The sequence below is a fragment of the Oncorhynchus kisutch genome, unplaced genomic scaffold (assembly GCF_002021735.2).
Source record: "Oncorhynchus kisutch isolate 150728-3 unplaced genomic scaffold, Okis_V2 Okis06b-Okis10b_hom, whole genome shotgun sequence".
NCBI lineage: Eukaryota > Metazoa > Chordata > Actinopteri > Salmoniformes > Salmonidae > Oncorhynchus > Oncorhynchus kisutch.
In genome coordinates, this window is record NW_022261983.1 from 7,977,537 (window position 1) to 7,993,119 (window position 15,583).

At 42.7% G+C, this 15,583-nt stretch overlaps 1 protein-coding gene across 2 annotated transcripts; it reads right to left on the minus strand.

Moving 5' to 3' along the window:
- Positions 1 to 2,793: 2,793 nt before the first annotated feature.
- LOC109898744 (transcription factor Sox-9-B-like) lies at positions 2,794 to 6,968 on the minus strand. 2 transcript variants are annotated; one of them, XM_020493844.2, is made up of 3 exons: positions 6,175 to 6,968; positions 5,614 to 5,861; positions 2,794 to 5,122 (listed from the first exon to the last, which is right to left on the minus strand). In XM_020493844.2, the coding sequence occupies exons 1-3, from the start codon at positions 6,612 to 6,614 to the stop codon at positions 4,341 to 4,343; spliced, it is 1,470 nt and encodes a 489-aa protein (XP_020349433.1). In that variant the 5' UTR covers positions 6,615 to 6,968; the 3' UTR covers positions 2,794 to 4,340. The 2 variants fall into 2 exon arrangements, with proteins under 2 accessions (XP_020349433.1, XP_020349432.1); XM_020493843.2 differs by having other exon boundaries at positions 2,794 to 5,125.
- Positions 6,969 to 15,583: the final 8,615 nt, after the last annotated feature.

Genomic DNA, 15,583 nt, shown 5'->3' on the forward strand with positions numbered 1-15,583 from the left:
TAATGATCAGGGACTCTGTTACAGCCCACAGTATTGTAATGATCAGGGACTCTGTACAGCCCACAGTATTGTAATGATCAGGGACTCTGTTACAGCCCACAGTATTGTAATGACCAGGGACTCTGTTATAGCCCACAGTATTGTAATGATCAGGGACTCTGTTACAGCCCACAGTATTGTAATGATCAGGGACTCTGTTACAGCCCACAGTATTGTAATGATCAGGGACTCTGTACAGCCCACAGTATTGTAATGACCAGGGACTGTGGATATTTCTGTGCACATTTCTGCATGAGTGTGTGCGATCCTGTTTCACACACACACATGCATGCCGCACGCACACACACACACACACACACATGGTAGGAGTGTGTGTTGATGATTTTCTCAGATGTCTTGAACATTAGTCCTCTCTCACTTATTCTTGCCTTCTCTCTGTGCTGTTTTTGAGAAAAGGTGTGAGGTCCAGAGAAAGGCTGCTGTTGGGAAATGACAGGACTGGAAGAAGAGGAAAAGCCAAACCCTGTATGACACCATATAAGTAGAAGAATCACTGTTCCATCTGTGTTCAATGACAATAGTACAGACTACATTCAATTCACTAATTACTGTTTCTCTGTATAATCTCTCCACCTCTGTTTCTCTTCTATCTGTGTCTATCCCCATCTCCCACTCTCTCTCCCTCTCTCTCTCTCCCCCCTCTCTTCCTTCTCACTCCCTTCTTTCTCTCTCTCTCTCACCACTCTTCCATTCTCTCCCTGGTTTTCCTCCTTTCCAGTGGACCATCCTCAGCTGCTCTCTCCTAACCTCTGCCCCCTGCCCCCTCAGCCCTCCTGCCCTCCTCAGCCCCATTCCCCCCTACCCCGCTGCCCTGCTCCTGGTCTGGGCCACTGCAGAGAGGCAGTGATGGATGTGCCTCAGGGGATCTCTGGGGGTCTTGGCACGAGGGGGTCTGGGTCTTACACAGTCTGCTGCCTCCTGCTGTGGGGAAGAGGGAAAGAGGGGAAGCTGTCAACCTCCCTGTTAACCAAAAACACTTCTACATAACCAGGCTGGTGGTCAAGCAGACCACCATCCCCAACTCAGACACTACTGTTTACTACATTACCACACTGCAGACACCAGACATGGGCTGGGATTCTACACCTTTAAAGGTCAAGTTCAGTGTGGTCTGTATAGCACTTTGTAACATCGGCTGATGTAAAAAGGGCTTTATAAATATGTTTGATTGATTGATTGATTGGTTTGTTTGAGCCGGACATGGTGAGATGGGTATCTTGTACAACACTGTTTAATTCCCCTGTTTTTGTCTGATGTCATTGGTGTATTATATTTTACATTTGGGCACTTCTCTATTCTAACCTTCGATGCACAGTTAAAGTTCCCTATACAGGACCAGTATAGTATTCATTCATCGCACACTAAGGTGGTGCATATTACTGGTTCCAGGACAGCTTGCAAGGCACGATAACAATAAAAGAGTTGGCTACAACACACAATGAGACCCGGCTTTGGGCAATCAGCCAGGGAGTCCACAGATCTCAGTATACATTATAGAGTATTATGAAATAGGGGGTGAGTGCTATAAGTCCAGTCTGTACAGCCAGTCAGTGAGGTAGTGAGGTAGTGGTGGGTTGGTGGTAGAGATCCAGTCCACTTGACGTGAGGACAGAGATGTCACCCGAGACCCTACCTCTAACTTTCAACATGAAAGCAACATTCTCTCAACATGAAGTTCCCCAACCTAGCCACTGATTGTGTTTACATTGTCATTGATTTATAGAGGGTGGCGCAATCCCATTATGTTATGGCTGGTAATGAATAAACAGAATTGAATGTGCAGTTTGTTTCTCTAAGCAGTGGGGTATACATGGTGGGGGAAGGGGTGTGGACATACATCATCCCAATAGGCTGTAGTACTGATGGCCCGGTGACCTCATGGTATGGGAAGCCTGCAGGACAGGATGAAAGGAAGCTAGTAGCCCCCTGGCTCACCAACCAAGGAGTACGAACATAAAGAGTGGAGCAAGCTGACAATGTAAACATATTCAGGAACTCTAGGGACAATGGAAGTTTGCTTTGAAAATCATTTGTGGTAACACTTTATTTGGATGGTCCATCTGTAGATGCTCATACTATCAAACCATCTGTTGATAAGCAACTGCTTGCTAAGGTTATGGTTAGGGAAATGTTTCAAATAAGGGTCAGGGTTAGGTTTATGGTTAAGGTAAGGGTTAAGGTCAGTGTTATGGTTAAGGTTAGGTTTATGGTTAAGGTAAGGGTTAAGGTCAGTGTTATGGTTAAGGTTAGGATTATGGTAAGGGTTAAAGTTAATAGTTTGTTAAAATCTTTTGGACATTCCTTCATCAGGATATTTTACATGACAAATGAATGTCAAATGTTGGCCTTAAGTTACACACGCAGGCCTTTTCTGATTCTACAGTGGTATTATCTATGTAGGTGACAGGTTATAGCATAGGAACTGGCTAGTCTATTTACATGGATTCAATGTTGTACAATGGTAATATTGTTTTGTGTTTTGTTTCTATTTTAGATAGTTTCTTTATTTTATAAGTTAAGATGACTTCTCCATCTTACTGTTCTCTCAGCGTGGGTCGACTTCCCTTACAAAGCATTGCATTATGGGTATAAAGGAACCCCACTGCTCCTAAGTTGACATGATAGAGACTTCCAGAAATGTAGTGGATAAAACTGTTCACCCCCCTGCTAGGGTGCATGTACATACTGAATCTAGAATAACATTCTCTGAATATCTGAAACAGAACCATAGAGTTTATTTTCAATATGTTTTCTTTTATTGCAAACAATATAATACAAAAGATAAGCTTCTTTTAAGACAATGGCGTGTTTTACCTAGGAAAACAAGAATTCAGTTGAATTACAAAGATGCCAACATGAGAACTAAGATATGGAATAAAGAATAAAGAACACAACTTTTTTCAAAAACCAAAAAGTATTCTGGTGATTCTATAGAAAGACTGCAGCCACAGCTCCAATAACCATGATATCCATATCTGTCAGAATGAATAAAACAACGCACAGCTTTTTCTTTTTTCCATATTTCAGATCAAGTCTGATCACAATCACAATTCATCTGTACACAACTAGATCATCAAAATAACTATTTCAACTGAAAACCTTTACAAATTATAAATAAACAAAGATGCTTAGAACAATTTGTACCACATCGAAACAGCTAACCCATCTGCAGAAGAGTTCATATTTTCTCATCTCAATTAGTCGCTGCTGAATTAAAAAGGAATAAAATGCAAAATAGTTATTACTTTTCAAATAAAATTAATTGCTAATGAATAAATTAGATGTTAAGACTGGAAGGAATAAGAGGCCAGAAGAACGACAACTGGAAGGGAGACTGCTGGGGGTCAAAGGCCACTTCCTGTATCTCTCCACAGACAGGAAGTGAGAACTCAGCTGTGGTTTCTAGGCTACACTGCTGCGCTAGCATCGCTAATGTAAAGAGTCTCTCTACTGCGCTTCAACAGGCACCAACGGCATGAAGGCAATACAAAGCATTTCTCAGTCACATCTACCAACACAGTCAGTAAGGCCCCTGGTGTAACTATATGGCACTTTCTAATGCTATTAGCATTCCCAACACAATAACTTGCGCTGATGTGTTAATTGCTAAGGCAGCAACAAGAAAATAGCGATAATTTGTCTAATTCACTGATGACATGGTCACATAATAAGTCACGACCATAAACCATTTAAACACCAACTTTGCTCAGTTCTTATAAGATCTCGTAAACAATTACAGTAAGATATGTACATGAGAATCAAAGCACAATGTATTAAAAGAGGACAGGCAGTGAGTAGGGGGACTATTTTCTTTTGACTTCCTGTTCCTGTACAAAAATACATGAGCGAGAAGTAAGGCCGCGGAGGACGTTGTTCACCTAAAGCATCTCTTCCTCATTAAACGTATAAATCCCCCGAAAGATATAGTACCAAAAGACAGTTCAGAACACATACACAGTACATACTCAAATATTTATAACAAATATATCCTCACGGAGGATTCCTCTTTTCAAAACGGAGTTTCTTTTAACATTATACCTATAAAAATATAATCCCAACTCCGAGCGTTAAAAAAGGCACTGTCGTGAGCCGTTGTTCCCAAGATAATAAATGTTCATTACTTTCAAAATGTTCTTGAATGTTTTTATATTGGCGGTGGAGGGTGTGCTGGCGTAGAGGCCTGTGGGCCCCCGAGGATTCTGGGAGATAAGAGTCTCTGGTAGGAGATGGGTTCTTATGGGACAGTCTGTGCTAAGGGCTGACCTCTAACTTCTGGACTCTCAGGGCCTGGAGAGCTGTGTGTAGACAGGCTGCTGCTCCCAGTGCTGTGGACTGTGGGTCTGGGTGGGCACCGAGGGCACTCCGGTGGGGTCGGCGATGGGGGTATACATGGGCCTCTGGCTGGGGCTCATATAGCTGCTGAAGGAATAAAGCCCTGAGCCTTGGGCACCTGCATGGCTATAATAAGAGTTGGCGCCGCCCTGGTGATCAGAATAGTCATACTGGGCGCGGGTAATGGAGGGGTAGGATGAGGCGCTGTAGTGCTGCAGGTTGAATGAACCATAGGTGACATGCTGGGGAGGGGAGCCCTGCTGCTCACTGTAGTGACTGGGGCTCAACTGCTCCGTCTTGATCTGAGTGGTTCTCCCCTGGCTCTGGCCTTGCTCTCCCCCAGTACCTCCACCTCCACTCAGGATGGAGATGGGGTGCTGCTGCTGCTGCTTGGACATCCAGCCATGGCCTCCAGCACCCACCTGGCCAATGGAGCTAGAGCTGATGCCGCGGTAGCTGCCCGTGTAGCTCGTCTGGGCGCCGTTGATGCCGGGCATGCCGGGGTGCCCGTGGGGCGGTAAGTACTGGTCGAACTCATGGACATCGAAGGCCTCGATGTTGGAGATGACGTCGCTGCTCAGCTCGCCGATATCCACGTCTCGGAAGTCGATGTTGAGCTGGCGGCCCGTGCCCTCTTGCAGGGGTCGGCCCTCACGCTTCAGGTCGGCCTTGCCCACAGCCAGGTCTGTTTTGGGGGTGGTCGGTGGTGTAGGTGGGCCCTGGGACTGGCCTGCTGGTCGGAAAACAAAGAGTTAATCTCACTGCACACCATCATGATATTATTGACACAAATGATGCAACCAGGGAGCTAATAAAGATATGCTTGGAAATTAAGAAATTGCAGATAAGATTTCGGAGTTTCCCGCCATGAAGGGAATGGTGCCATTATCTAATGTACTTTAAAGAGGAAGAGATAAGTGGGCAGAGTAAAGACAGGTGGTAGATTTGCATGATGGCTTGTAAAAAGCACAAATCATTGACAGGTGTGTTAGTTCATGAGAGCCCTAAAGGCACTGATATTCCCGTTCTGAATAGGATAGTAGAGGCATTTACAATATAAAGACATAGAACTATTTTATTTCACAGGCATAATAGTGATTCCCATTCTACTTTAACATGATTATATTATAACATGATTATATCGACCAAAAGCAAGTTTGAGTAAACCTGGTATTATCTAGAACGACAATTTAATGAATTGTTCGAATGAATATTTCTTACCTGAATGTTCACTGGGAGAATGCACTTCTCCCATGCTGGACGCGGGCGAGTCGGCTTGCTGGAGAGCTTTAAATATGTCACCGGAAGAGATGTGGGTTTGTTCGCCGTCCTCTGGCTCGCTCTGCCCGTTCTTCACGGATTTTCTCCTTCTGGGCTGGTACTTGTAGTCGGGGTGATCTTTCTTGTGCTGCACCCTCAAGCGTTCAGCCTCCTCTACGAACGGGCGCTTCTCGCCTTCGTTGAGTAATCTGGAACAAGTATCGTATTATATTACACGTTTTCGAAGTGTTGAAACAAGTACTGTAATTATTAATATTATTATTAAGATGTTATTATTATAGCCCAATATTTGAAAACTACAAATTCGAATCGAATTTATGCCCATAGTTTACACTATTGAATTGTAGCTATACACCAGACATCTTTCCAAATAACTGATTCACACTGCTATAAATTCAAGCTTTATCTAATAAGCTATTTGTGAATAGCACAATATTAGTTGATCAAATTAAAAATATCCTCAACGGCGGGGAAAAGTGATGATAAGGAGTTGTAACCTACCTCCAGAGTTTTCCCAGGGTTTTGCTGAGTTCTGCATTGTGAAGATGTGGGTACTGGTCCGCCAGTTTCCTCCGGGCGGCTTGAGCCCACACCATGAACGCGTTCATGGGTCTCTTGACATGGGGCTTGTTTTTGCTGGAGCCGTTCAGTCGGACGGGCATGGGCACCAAGGTCCAGTCGTAACCCTTCAGCACCTGAGACACCGCATCTCTGATACATACAGGGAACTTGTCTTGGTCAGCCTTCTTGAACTCGCCGAGCACGCCGTCTGGACCCAGTAAGAGATGATTATCAGACGGCCTGGTATTCTCGGTGTCGGAACCGGAGCCAGACGGGCACGGCGAGCCGACCGAATCCTCAGACATGCTGGGGCTTGGAGCGTCAGAGAAACACTTCTCCTGTTCGTCTGTCATCTTCAGGAAGGGGTCGAGTAGATTCATGCGAAAAAAATGACCGCTGAGCTAATGCAATGAATTGCTCTTGGAGGGAAAAATTCCTTCCTATCAAGACTTTAGAATCCAACTGCTGCTGTGCCCACGGGCTGCAATGAATGTCACTGAGTTCGGTGCGCAAATTGGTTGTCCAAGATGCACTCCTGCAAACTGTCAGAATGTTAATGTGAAGTCCTTTCAAAAGTCGCCTATTCAAAGCACGTTTTCTTGCGACCCGATGGAATAGGCACGCTGCAAACGCACTCTAATGTATACTTCTCTTGGAAATAAAACTATTTCTGACATAAAGTCGCAATTTAATGTTCGCGTCAAACTTCAAAGATCATTGAGAGAATTATGAATACACTTTCAGTGTGAAGCTTGTATTTATAGACTGGTCCAAGTCAGGAAGGAAGCGATTGGGTGAACATTTTTAGGAGGCGGAGACGAAATTTGACTCTGCGCTCCCCCCAATCTTCAGTCAACAACAGAGAGAGGGACATAACACCAAATAAAATATGTTAATTTGTTAAATTATTTTTACTTTTGTCGGAAAATGTTCATTTATTCAATAATTCATAATCTATTCCTTTATTATAAGCATATAATCATAGAGTCATATTGCCTAGATACTTGTTTGTGTTCATTATTGGTATATTTTACTCAAAAAACGAAATATACAAACGTTCAAATATATATTGTCTGGTATAACCACCAGTTTGTCATGTGTCCATCTTTCGATTAAAGTATTAAACATAAAAACATGACCAACTCTATTGTCTTATTCAAGTACATTTTCTTACTTTAGTGTTTGTTTTTATTTATTGTAACACTTGTATCTTCAATAGAAACAAAGTCAATTCATTCTGAAAATACATCTACGAGGATGTAGAGTTTCGTTTTGAAATGGATACTAGACTAGCTCATTTCATATGAAGAAGTACAGTTACTGAACATGATGTGGCATCTCAAATATTCAGGCAAAGAAACTGTTATACTGATGTAAATTGGCCAGGCCTATTAACCTACATAAAAAGAAAGTATCTGCTTAATATAATTCAGTAAAGCCCATAGTAGCTGTCTTGTTTTTGTGTTATCTCCTGCTGAATGCTTTCTGTAATTTGATGTGGATTGTTACACAACACCGACTGCTCTCCGTGCCACCGCACTGCAGCACCGTCTATTTTGACCAATAGGGGGAGACAACAGTCCAGAAACTCCACTGAAGGGCTGTGACGTCCCCATAATGTCAGCGGTGAGTAGACCTATAGATGATTAGAAATGAATGCTCATCTTCATAAAATAATGTTGAAAATACTTTAGAATCATAGTAAACATTATGGTCGCCCTCGCCATGTATGTAATTGTGGGTATATAGGCCTATAGTTCCATAAGTAAGAGCTACATAGGAACCGCAATGAGAGATACTTCTAAATTCACTCTCTCCGTCCGCACATATTGTATAATGAGTCAATTATTTTTTACTAATTGTTAAAGTGACACTGTATCTATATGGCATAATATAGTGTTAATTGGCAAATACATGTTTTCTTATAGGCCCTACAGCTAATAGTGTTTATCAACTTTATCTCTATCTCTCTTTTCTCTATCTCTCTTTCTCTCTCTCTCTCGCTCTATTGCGCTTTCCCTCTCAATTATAATGTTTCAATTGCAGGTGATTTCTCTCTCTCTTCCTCTCTCTTCCTCTCTCTTCCTCTCTCTCTTCCTCTCTCTTCCTCTCTCTTTCTCGCTGCTCCATTATTTGCTCATGTTAAATGTTGTTTTCAAGACTACTCGTCAATACTTTCGATTTCACTGATGTTGATTTCTCAAATGATTAAATATATATTTAGGTCGTGATCATTATTATATGGTAATACTAATTACAACAACAACACCATCAATAATAACACAAGTTAAATCATCAATAACACAAATAATCAATGCATGAGCTGCTTCACATTTCAAACTGCTGTATTATAACATTTGATTGACATGAAAAGCACAAAAGTAGGTACCACCCAAATAAATAACGCTGCCTAAATTAAACGAAACAAATGTGTCACCAGCAGTAAGGTCAACCTTGTTGGGCGAGCGCCAGAACTTGTTTGGTCTGCGACAATGGGCGCTTTGTAGAGAGGGTTCAGTCACTAATCCGGGTATTTCATTTTAGAAACCTAATCCGAATATAAAGTTCCACATACACATTTTTAAGGTTGAAATAGAATGTTATTTGTTCGATGTACTACGCAGTGCTGTTATACATTACTCAGTGACATCATACACTCTAGAATTTAGCAGAAGCAATGATGGTAATGATATGTAAATAATCATGTTAGTAATACTGATGATAATAATAATAGTAATAATAATAACAATAATGATAATAACAATGTATCATTACACAGTTCTAATAATGTGTTTACTTTTTGAGTTGTTACTGTGAGTGAGTTGTGTAGTGTGTGTAATAGTGTGTGTAATAGTGTGTGTAATAGTGTGTGTAATAGTGTGTGTAATAGTGTGTGTAGTGTGTGTAATAGTGTGTGTAATAGTGTGTGTAATAGTGTGTGTAATAGTGTGTGTAATAGTGTGTGTAATAGTGTGTGTAATAGTGTGTGTAATAGTGTGTGTAATAGTGTGTGTAATAGTGTGTGTAATAGTGTGTGTAATAGTGTGTGTAATAGTGTGTGTAATAGTGTGTGTAATAGTGTGTGTAATAGTGTGTGTAATAGTGTGTGTAGTGTGTGTAGTGTGTGTAATAGTGTGTGTAATAGTGTGTGTAATAGTGTGTGTAATAGTGTGTGTAATAGTGTGTGTAATAGTGTGTGTAATAGTGTGTGTAATAGTGTGTGTAATGATGAACAGTGAATGTTTGGGAAGGTTGTCGTGGAAATATCATGTTCAGCATAATGTGTTGGCACATGTGCTTTGTTGGGCTACTTGAAGTTTGACACCTAATAGATTGAAGATGTCTTTCTCCCAACTCTCCTTATGGTATGGCTTTTGATGTATTCAATCAAAAACATTAAGGACGTTACAAGACGAGAGAGAAACCAGTGGAGTAATGTTCATGTTTCATGTACAGTGTTTCTATTGCTTACATATTCCTGGATTACAACCAAATAATAGCATTACAATACATCTCTAATGTGGTCTACTGTATGTGTGAACACTAATCTCTAATGTGGTCTACTGTATGTGTGAACACTAATCTCTAATGTGGTCTACTGTATGTGTGAACACTAATCTCTAATGTGGTCTACTGTATATGTGAACACTAATCTCTAATGTGGTCTACTGTATGTGTGAACACTAATCTCTAATGTGGTCTACTGTATGTGTGAACACTAATCTCTAATGTGGTCTACTGTATGTGTGAACACTGATCTCTAATGTGGTCTACTGTATGTGTGAACACTAATCTCTAATGTGGTCTACTGTATGTGTGAACACTAATCTCTAATGTGGTCTACTGTATGTGTGAACACTAATCTCTAATGTGGTCTACTGTATGTGTGAACACTGATCTCTAATGTGGTCTACTGTATGTGTGAACACTAATCTCTAATGTGGTCTACTGTATATGTGAACACTAATCTCTAATGTGGTCTACTGTATGTGTGAACACTAATCTCTAATGTGGTCTACTGTATGTGTGAACACTAATCTCTAATGTGGTCTACTGTATGTGTGAACACTGATCTCTAATGTGGTCTACTGTATGTGTGAACACTAATCTCTAATGTGGTCTACTGTATGTGTGAACACTAATCTCTAATGTGGTCTACTGTATGTGTGAACACTAATCTCTAATGTGGTCTACTGTATGTGTGAACACTGATCTCTAATGTGGTCTACTGTATGTGTGAACACTAATCTCTAATGTGGTCTACTGTATGTGTGAACACTAATCTCTAATGTGGTCTACTGTATGTGTGAACACTAATCTCTAATGTGGTCTACTGTATGTGTGAACACTGATCTCTAATGTGGTCTACTGTATGTGTGAACACTAATCTCTAATGTGGTCTACTGTATGTGTGAACACTAATCTCTAATGTGGTCTACTGTATGTGTGAACACTAATCTCTAATGTGGTCTACTGTATGTGTGAACACTGATCTCTAATGTGGTCTACTGTATGTGTGAACACTAATCTCTAATGTGGTCTACTGTATGTGTGAACACTAATCTCTAATGTGGTCTACTGTATGTGTGAACACTAATCTCTAATGTGGTCTACTGTATGTGTGAACACTAATCTCTAATGTGGTCTACTGTATGTGTGAACACTAATCTCTAATGTGGTCTACTGTATGTGTGAACACTAATCTCTAATGTGGTCTACTGTATGTGTGAACACTAATCTCTAATGTGGTCTACTGTATGTGTGAACACTAATCTCTAATGTGGTCTACTGTATGTGTGAACACTAATCTCTAATGTGTTCTACTGTATGTGTGAACACTGATCTCTAATGTGGTCAACTGTATGTGTGAACACTACTTTGCTGGATCCACGGTTAATAACAACATACATAGAAACAAACTAAATTAAAGTGCTCATTGAAAATCTGAAGGTTTCGCTTCAGCAATACTGTATATGGTCCAAAAAAAGGGCAGTGTGCCAGGATACGGCCTCACCTGTGTTGCTAGGTAACCTCCAGGGGTCACGACCTGGCATTTTCATTCAAATCAACCCTGATTGGCCTGACAGCCGTACCTGTAATTACAATGCTCCGTCTCATTGGCTGACTGAAAGTGGTGTCGGCCAAGCAAGTAGGCCCTCTGTCTGTCAACTCAAGCTGGATGACATAAGCCAGAGAAACACTATACCCCCAAAATACATGTTGGGGATAAGGAGAGAATTAGATACGTTTGGGGTTAGGTTGTTTTAGTTTCATCACCAGTTGGAAAAGGTATAATTATCCTGATTTCAGAGCTCATCAAGGTAATACGACTCTAATAACTGCAGGCTTAAGCCATTACACCTCATTGTTTGTCGAGAGGTTTGTTCAACTGTTGAGATGTGATACATTCTGCAGAATGTGCACAATGCATGTCCAGGTTATTACTACAGTAAGTGGAAGGCATTTGGAATTATACTCTTCTGCTTACTAAATAGATCAGTGTATACAGTACATGTTCCTCACGGAACTATATGTCTCTGTGATGACATACTCACAGAATGTCAAGAACTATATGTCTCTGTGATGACATGCTCACAGAATGTCAATAACTATATGTCTCTGTGATGACATGCTCACAGAATGTCAAGAACTATATGTCTCTGTGATGACATGCTCACAGAATGTCAAGAACTATATGTCTCTGTGATGACATGCTCACAGAATGTCAAGAACTATATGTCTCTGTGATGACATGCTCACAGAATGTCAAGAACTATATGTCTCTGTGATGACATGCTCACAGAATGTCAAGAACTATATGTCTCTGTGATGACATGCTCACAGAATGTCAAGAACTATGGTCATACACAGGTAGGCAAACAGGCAGGTGAATCAAAACTAGGACTGAAGGCTATAACTGGTTCTCACAAACGAGCTAGGAAAAGGCTGAGTAAAGTCAAAATGAACAACACCTCACAAAGGCACAAACAGAATGAACTGAACTAAATAAGGAGCTGATGAGACCAGGTGAGTAACTAACACAGGTGAAACCAATGAACGAAAAATAAAGACAGGGCTACGTTCAAGAACACAAAGAAACAGGGCTATGTTCAAGAACACAACGAAACAGGGCTATGTTCTAGAACACAAAGAAACAGGGCTATGTTCAAGAACACAACGAAACAGAACACAAGGTTGCATAAGAAAATACATACAGAACCTTAGACATCCAGCATGAGAACAGGTTAGTAATCCACCCTCTGTACTCCTGTCAATCAATCCATCAATCAATCAAATGTATTTAAAAATAACTTTTTCACATCAATTAAGAATAAGTCATTTACAGCTGGAAGGAAAAACCTAGCTAAGTACTAGGCTCAGATGGGAGTAGTAGAGAGGGGGACAGAACTGGGAGTGTCCTCCCCTCCTTTTCTCTGGCTGGGTTGGCAGTGTTGTGCCCCACTGACAGCCCATAGTGGTGGTGGAACTAGGGGGGTGGAGATAGCCCCTGGGGCAGGCCCAGACTGTGGTGGTGGAACCAGGGGGGTGGAGATAGCCCCTGGGCCAGGCCCAGACTGTGGTGGTGGAACTAGGGGGGTGGAGAAAGCCCCTTGGCCAGGCCCAGACTGTGGTGGTGGAACCAGGGGGGGGTGGAGAAAGCCCCTTGGCCAGGCACAGACTGTGATGCCCTGCAGACAGCCCATGGTGGTGGTGGAACCAGGGGTGTGGAGAAAGCCCCTGGGCCAGGCCCATAGTGTGGTGGTGGAACCAGAGGGGGGGGGGGGTGGAGAAAGCCCCTTGGCCAGGCCCATACTGTGGTGGTGGAACCAGGGGGGGGGGGGGGGGGGGGGGTGGAGAAAGCCCCTGGGCCAGGCCCAGACTGTGGTGGTGGAACCAGGGGGGTGGAGAAAGCCCCTGGGCCAGGCCCAGACTGTGGTGGTGGAACCAGGGGGGGTGGAGAAAGCCCCTTAGCCAGGCCCAGACTGTGGTGGTGGAACCAGGGGGGGGGTGGAGAAAGCCCCTGGGCCAAGCCCAGACTGTGGTGGTGGAACCATGGGGGGTGGAGAAAGCCCCTGGGCCAGGCCCAGACTGTGGTGTTCATGCTTGGGCCACCAGCCTTTAGATACCAGTAGGCCTTGGGAAACTTCTCAGCTTGACTTCGAGCCACAGTGTCAAAAAATGTGGGGGAAACACTAGGAGTAAACTGCTAAATAATGTCTTCCACCCCTCCTCACTCTCGCAGATTCCACTGTAAATATTTGACCTGACCAGCGCTCTCTTTTTGAAGGTGGGTTTGTTTGTGTGTCTGTGCATGTGTGTGTACTGTAGTTGGATATGTTTTAGTGTGTACTGTAGGTGGATGTGTTTTAGTGTGTACTGTAGTTGGATGTATTTTAGTGTATACTGTAGTTGGATGTATTTTAGTGTGTACTGTAGGTGGGTGTGTTTTAGTGTGAAACTCATTAACAGAGTTCCTCCTTTTCCACAACAGCTAGACTTTAGCCTAGTGGGTTAACACAGTTTTTTGGCACATAGGAGACACATGTTCAAACCCCTAAGCCGTTCTCCATGTACCCGGACCATGTGACCGGAAAAACACTTGATCCTGTAAAAACACATTCATATTGTATATCCATGAGCTGTCTGAGACATCTACACCAGCCCCCTCCCATTAGTGGATCCCAGCATTCAAACCAGATAAATATCACTACTAGAATGGACAAAGCCCTCAGTCAGGATTCCCAGGGTGGTTTGAATCATATAAATACAATTTCATCACAGCACATCGACTTGAATGAGAATGACTGTTCTAGTCAGTCTACTTCTAGGATTCAAACCATCCTGGGAGTCATGACTGGGCAGTCTAGCTAGGTCACAGGGGACCTCATGAAAGAGCTGACTGAGAAGGGTTTCTAGCTGTGTGGCCAGAACCGAGGAAGAAGAGGCCAAAGGTTTGTTTGGGGTACCTGGTCCGAGACCCGTGAAGAATGAGAGGAATTCGTACAGTGATAGATGATGCGGGAGAGGTCGGGGAAGGAAAGAAGGTTCTGGACCAGCAAGAACCTTGACATCACACCTGTCTGGGACATTCCTCCACTAGTGCCAGCTGCCCAAGGCATGGCAGGGTGTAAGGATGCTATATTACTCCACTTGAACTTTTCTTCCGCCTGCTTCCACTTGTTTGCTTTACCAGAGGAGTGACTACTTTGTCATTATTCAATCGCACAACCCTTAGAGCTGTGTGTGTGCGTGTGTGTGTGGTACTGTGTGAGTGTAGGTGTGTGTGTGTGTGTGTGTGAGTGTGTGTGAGTGTGTCTGTGTGTGTGTGTGTGTGTGTGTGTGTGTGTGTGTGTGTGTGTGTGTGTGTGTGTGTGTGTGTGTGTGTGTGTGTGTGTGTGGCACTGTGTGTGTGTGTGGCACTGTGTGTGTGTGTGGCACTGTGTGTGTGTGTGCGTGCCGGTGTGTGTGTTTGACAACCCAAATGGCAGTTACAGTGTACCTCAAGGAGCTGTCAGGGACCCGTCACGACTCCATCTTGATGGATGTTCCGTCTTTTACCAGATCAGAGGGTTTTGGGCGCACGAGATGCTGTTGATATTTTCCCGAGGGGAAGTTTAAACAGGACTTGGCCAGGGCAGAGGTTGTCCCTCTTGCTTTCTCACACCTCCCCGCCATCTCGCCTCTAATGTCTGGACCAAAGAGCTGGTTGAGACTTGGAGAAAGTTAGGTCAAAATGTCTGAAGCAATGAGCTGGCTGAGACTTAGAGAGAGGTAAATTACGTAAAATAAAATGTAATTTATCACATGGCCTAGCTTTTATTTATCATATGTGCCGAATACAACAGGTGTCGACTTTACAGTGAAATGCTGACTGACAAACCCTCCCAACGATGCACAGTTAAATAATAATAATACAAAATGAAATAGTAACGAACACAAGAGGAATACAGTGAAATACCCAAGAATGGGGATATATACAGTACCAGTACCAGATCAATGTGGATCTATATACAGTACCAGTACCAGATCAATGTGGATCTATATACAGTACCAGTACCAGATCAATGTGGATCTATATACAGTACCAGTACCAGATCAATGTGGATCTATATACAGTACCAGTACCAGATCAATGTGGATCTATATACAGTACCAGTACCAGATCAATGTGGATCTATATACAGTACCAGTACCAGATCAATGTGGATCTATATACAGTACCAGTACCAGATCTATGTGGATCTATATACAGTACCAGTACCAGATCAATGTGGATCTATATACAGTACCAGTACCAGATCAATGTGGATCTATATACAGTACCAGTACCAGATCAATGTGGATCTAT

Bases quoted from the DNA above. Each gene is read 5' to 3' on its own strand.
- LOC109898744 (XM_020493843.2), bottom strand. From the start codon at position 6,614: ATGAATCTACTCGACCCCTTCCTGAAGATGACAGACGAACAGGAGAAG. The intron at 5,862-6,174 runs GTAGGTTACAAC...TACTTGTTCCAG, and splicing joins ACCCTGGGAAAACTCTGGAG to ATTACTCAACGAAGGCGAGA. The intron at 5,126-5,613 runs GTAAGAAATATT...TTTTCCGACCAG, and splicing joins TTCTCCCAGTGAACATTCAG to CAGGCCAGTCCCAGGGCCCA.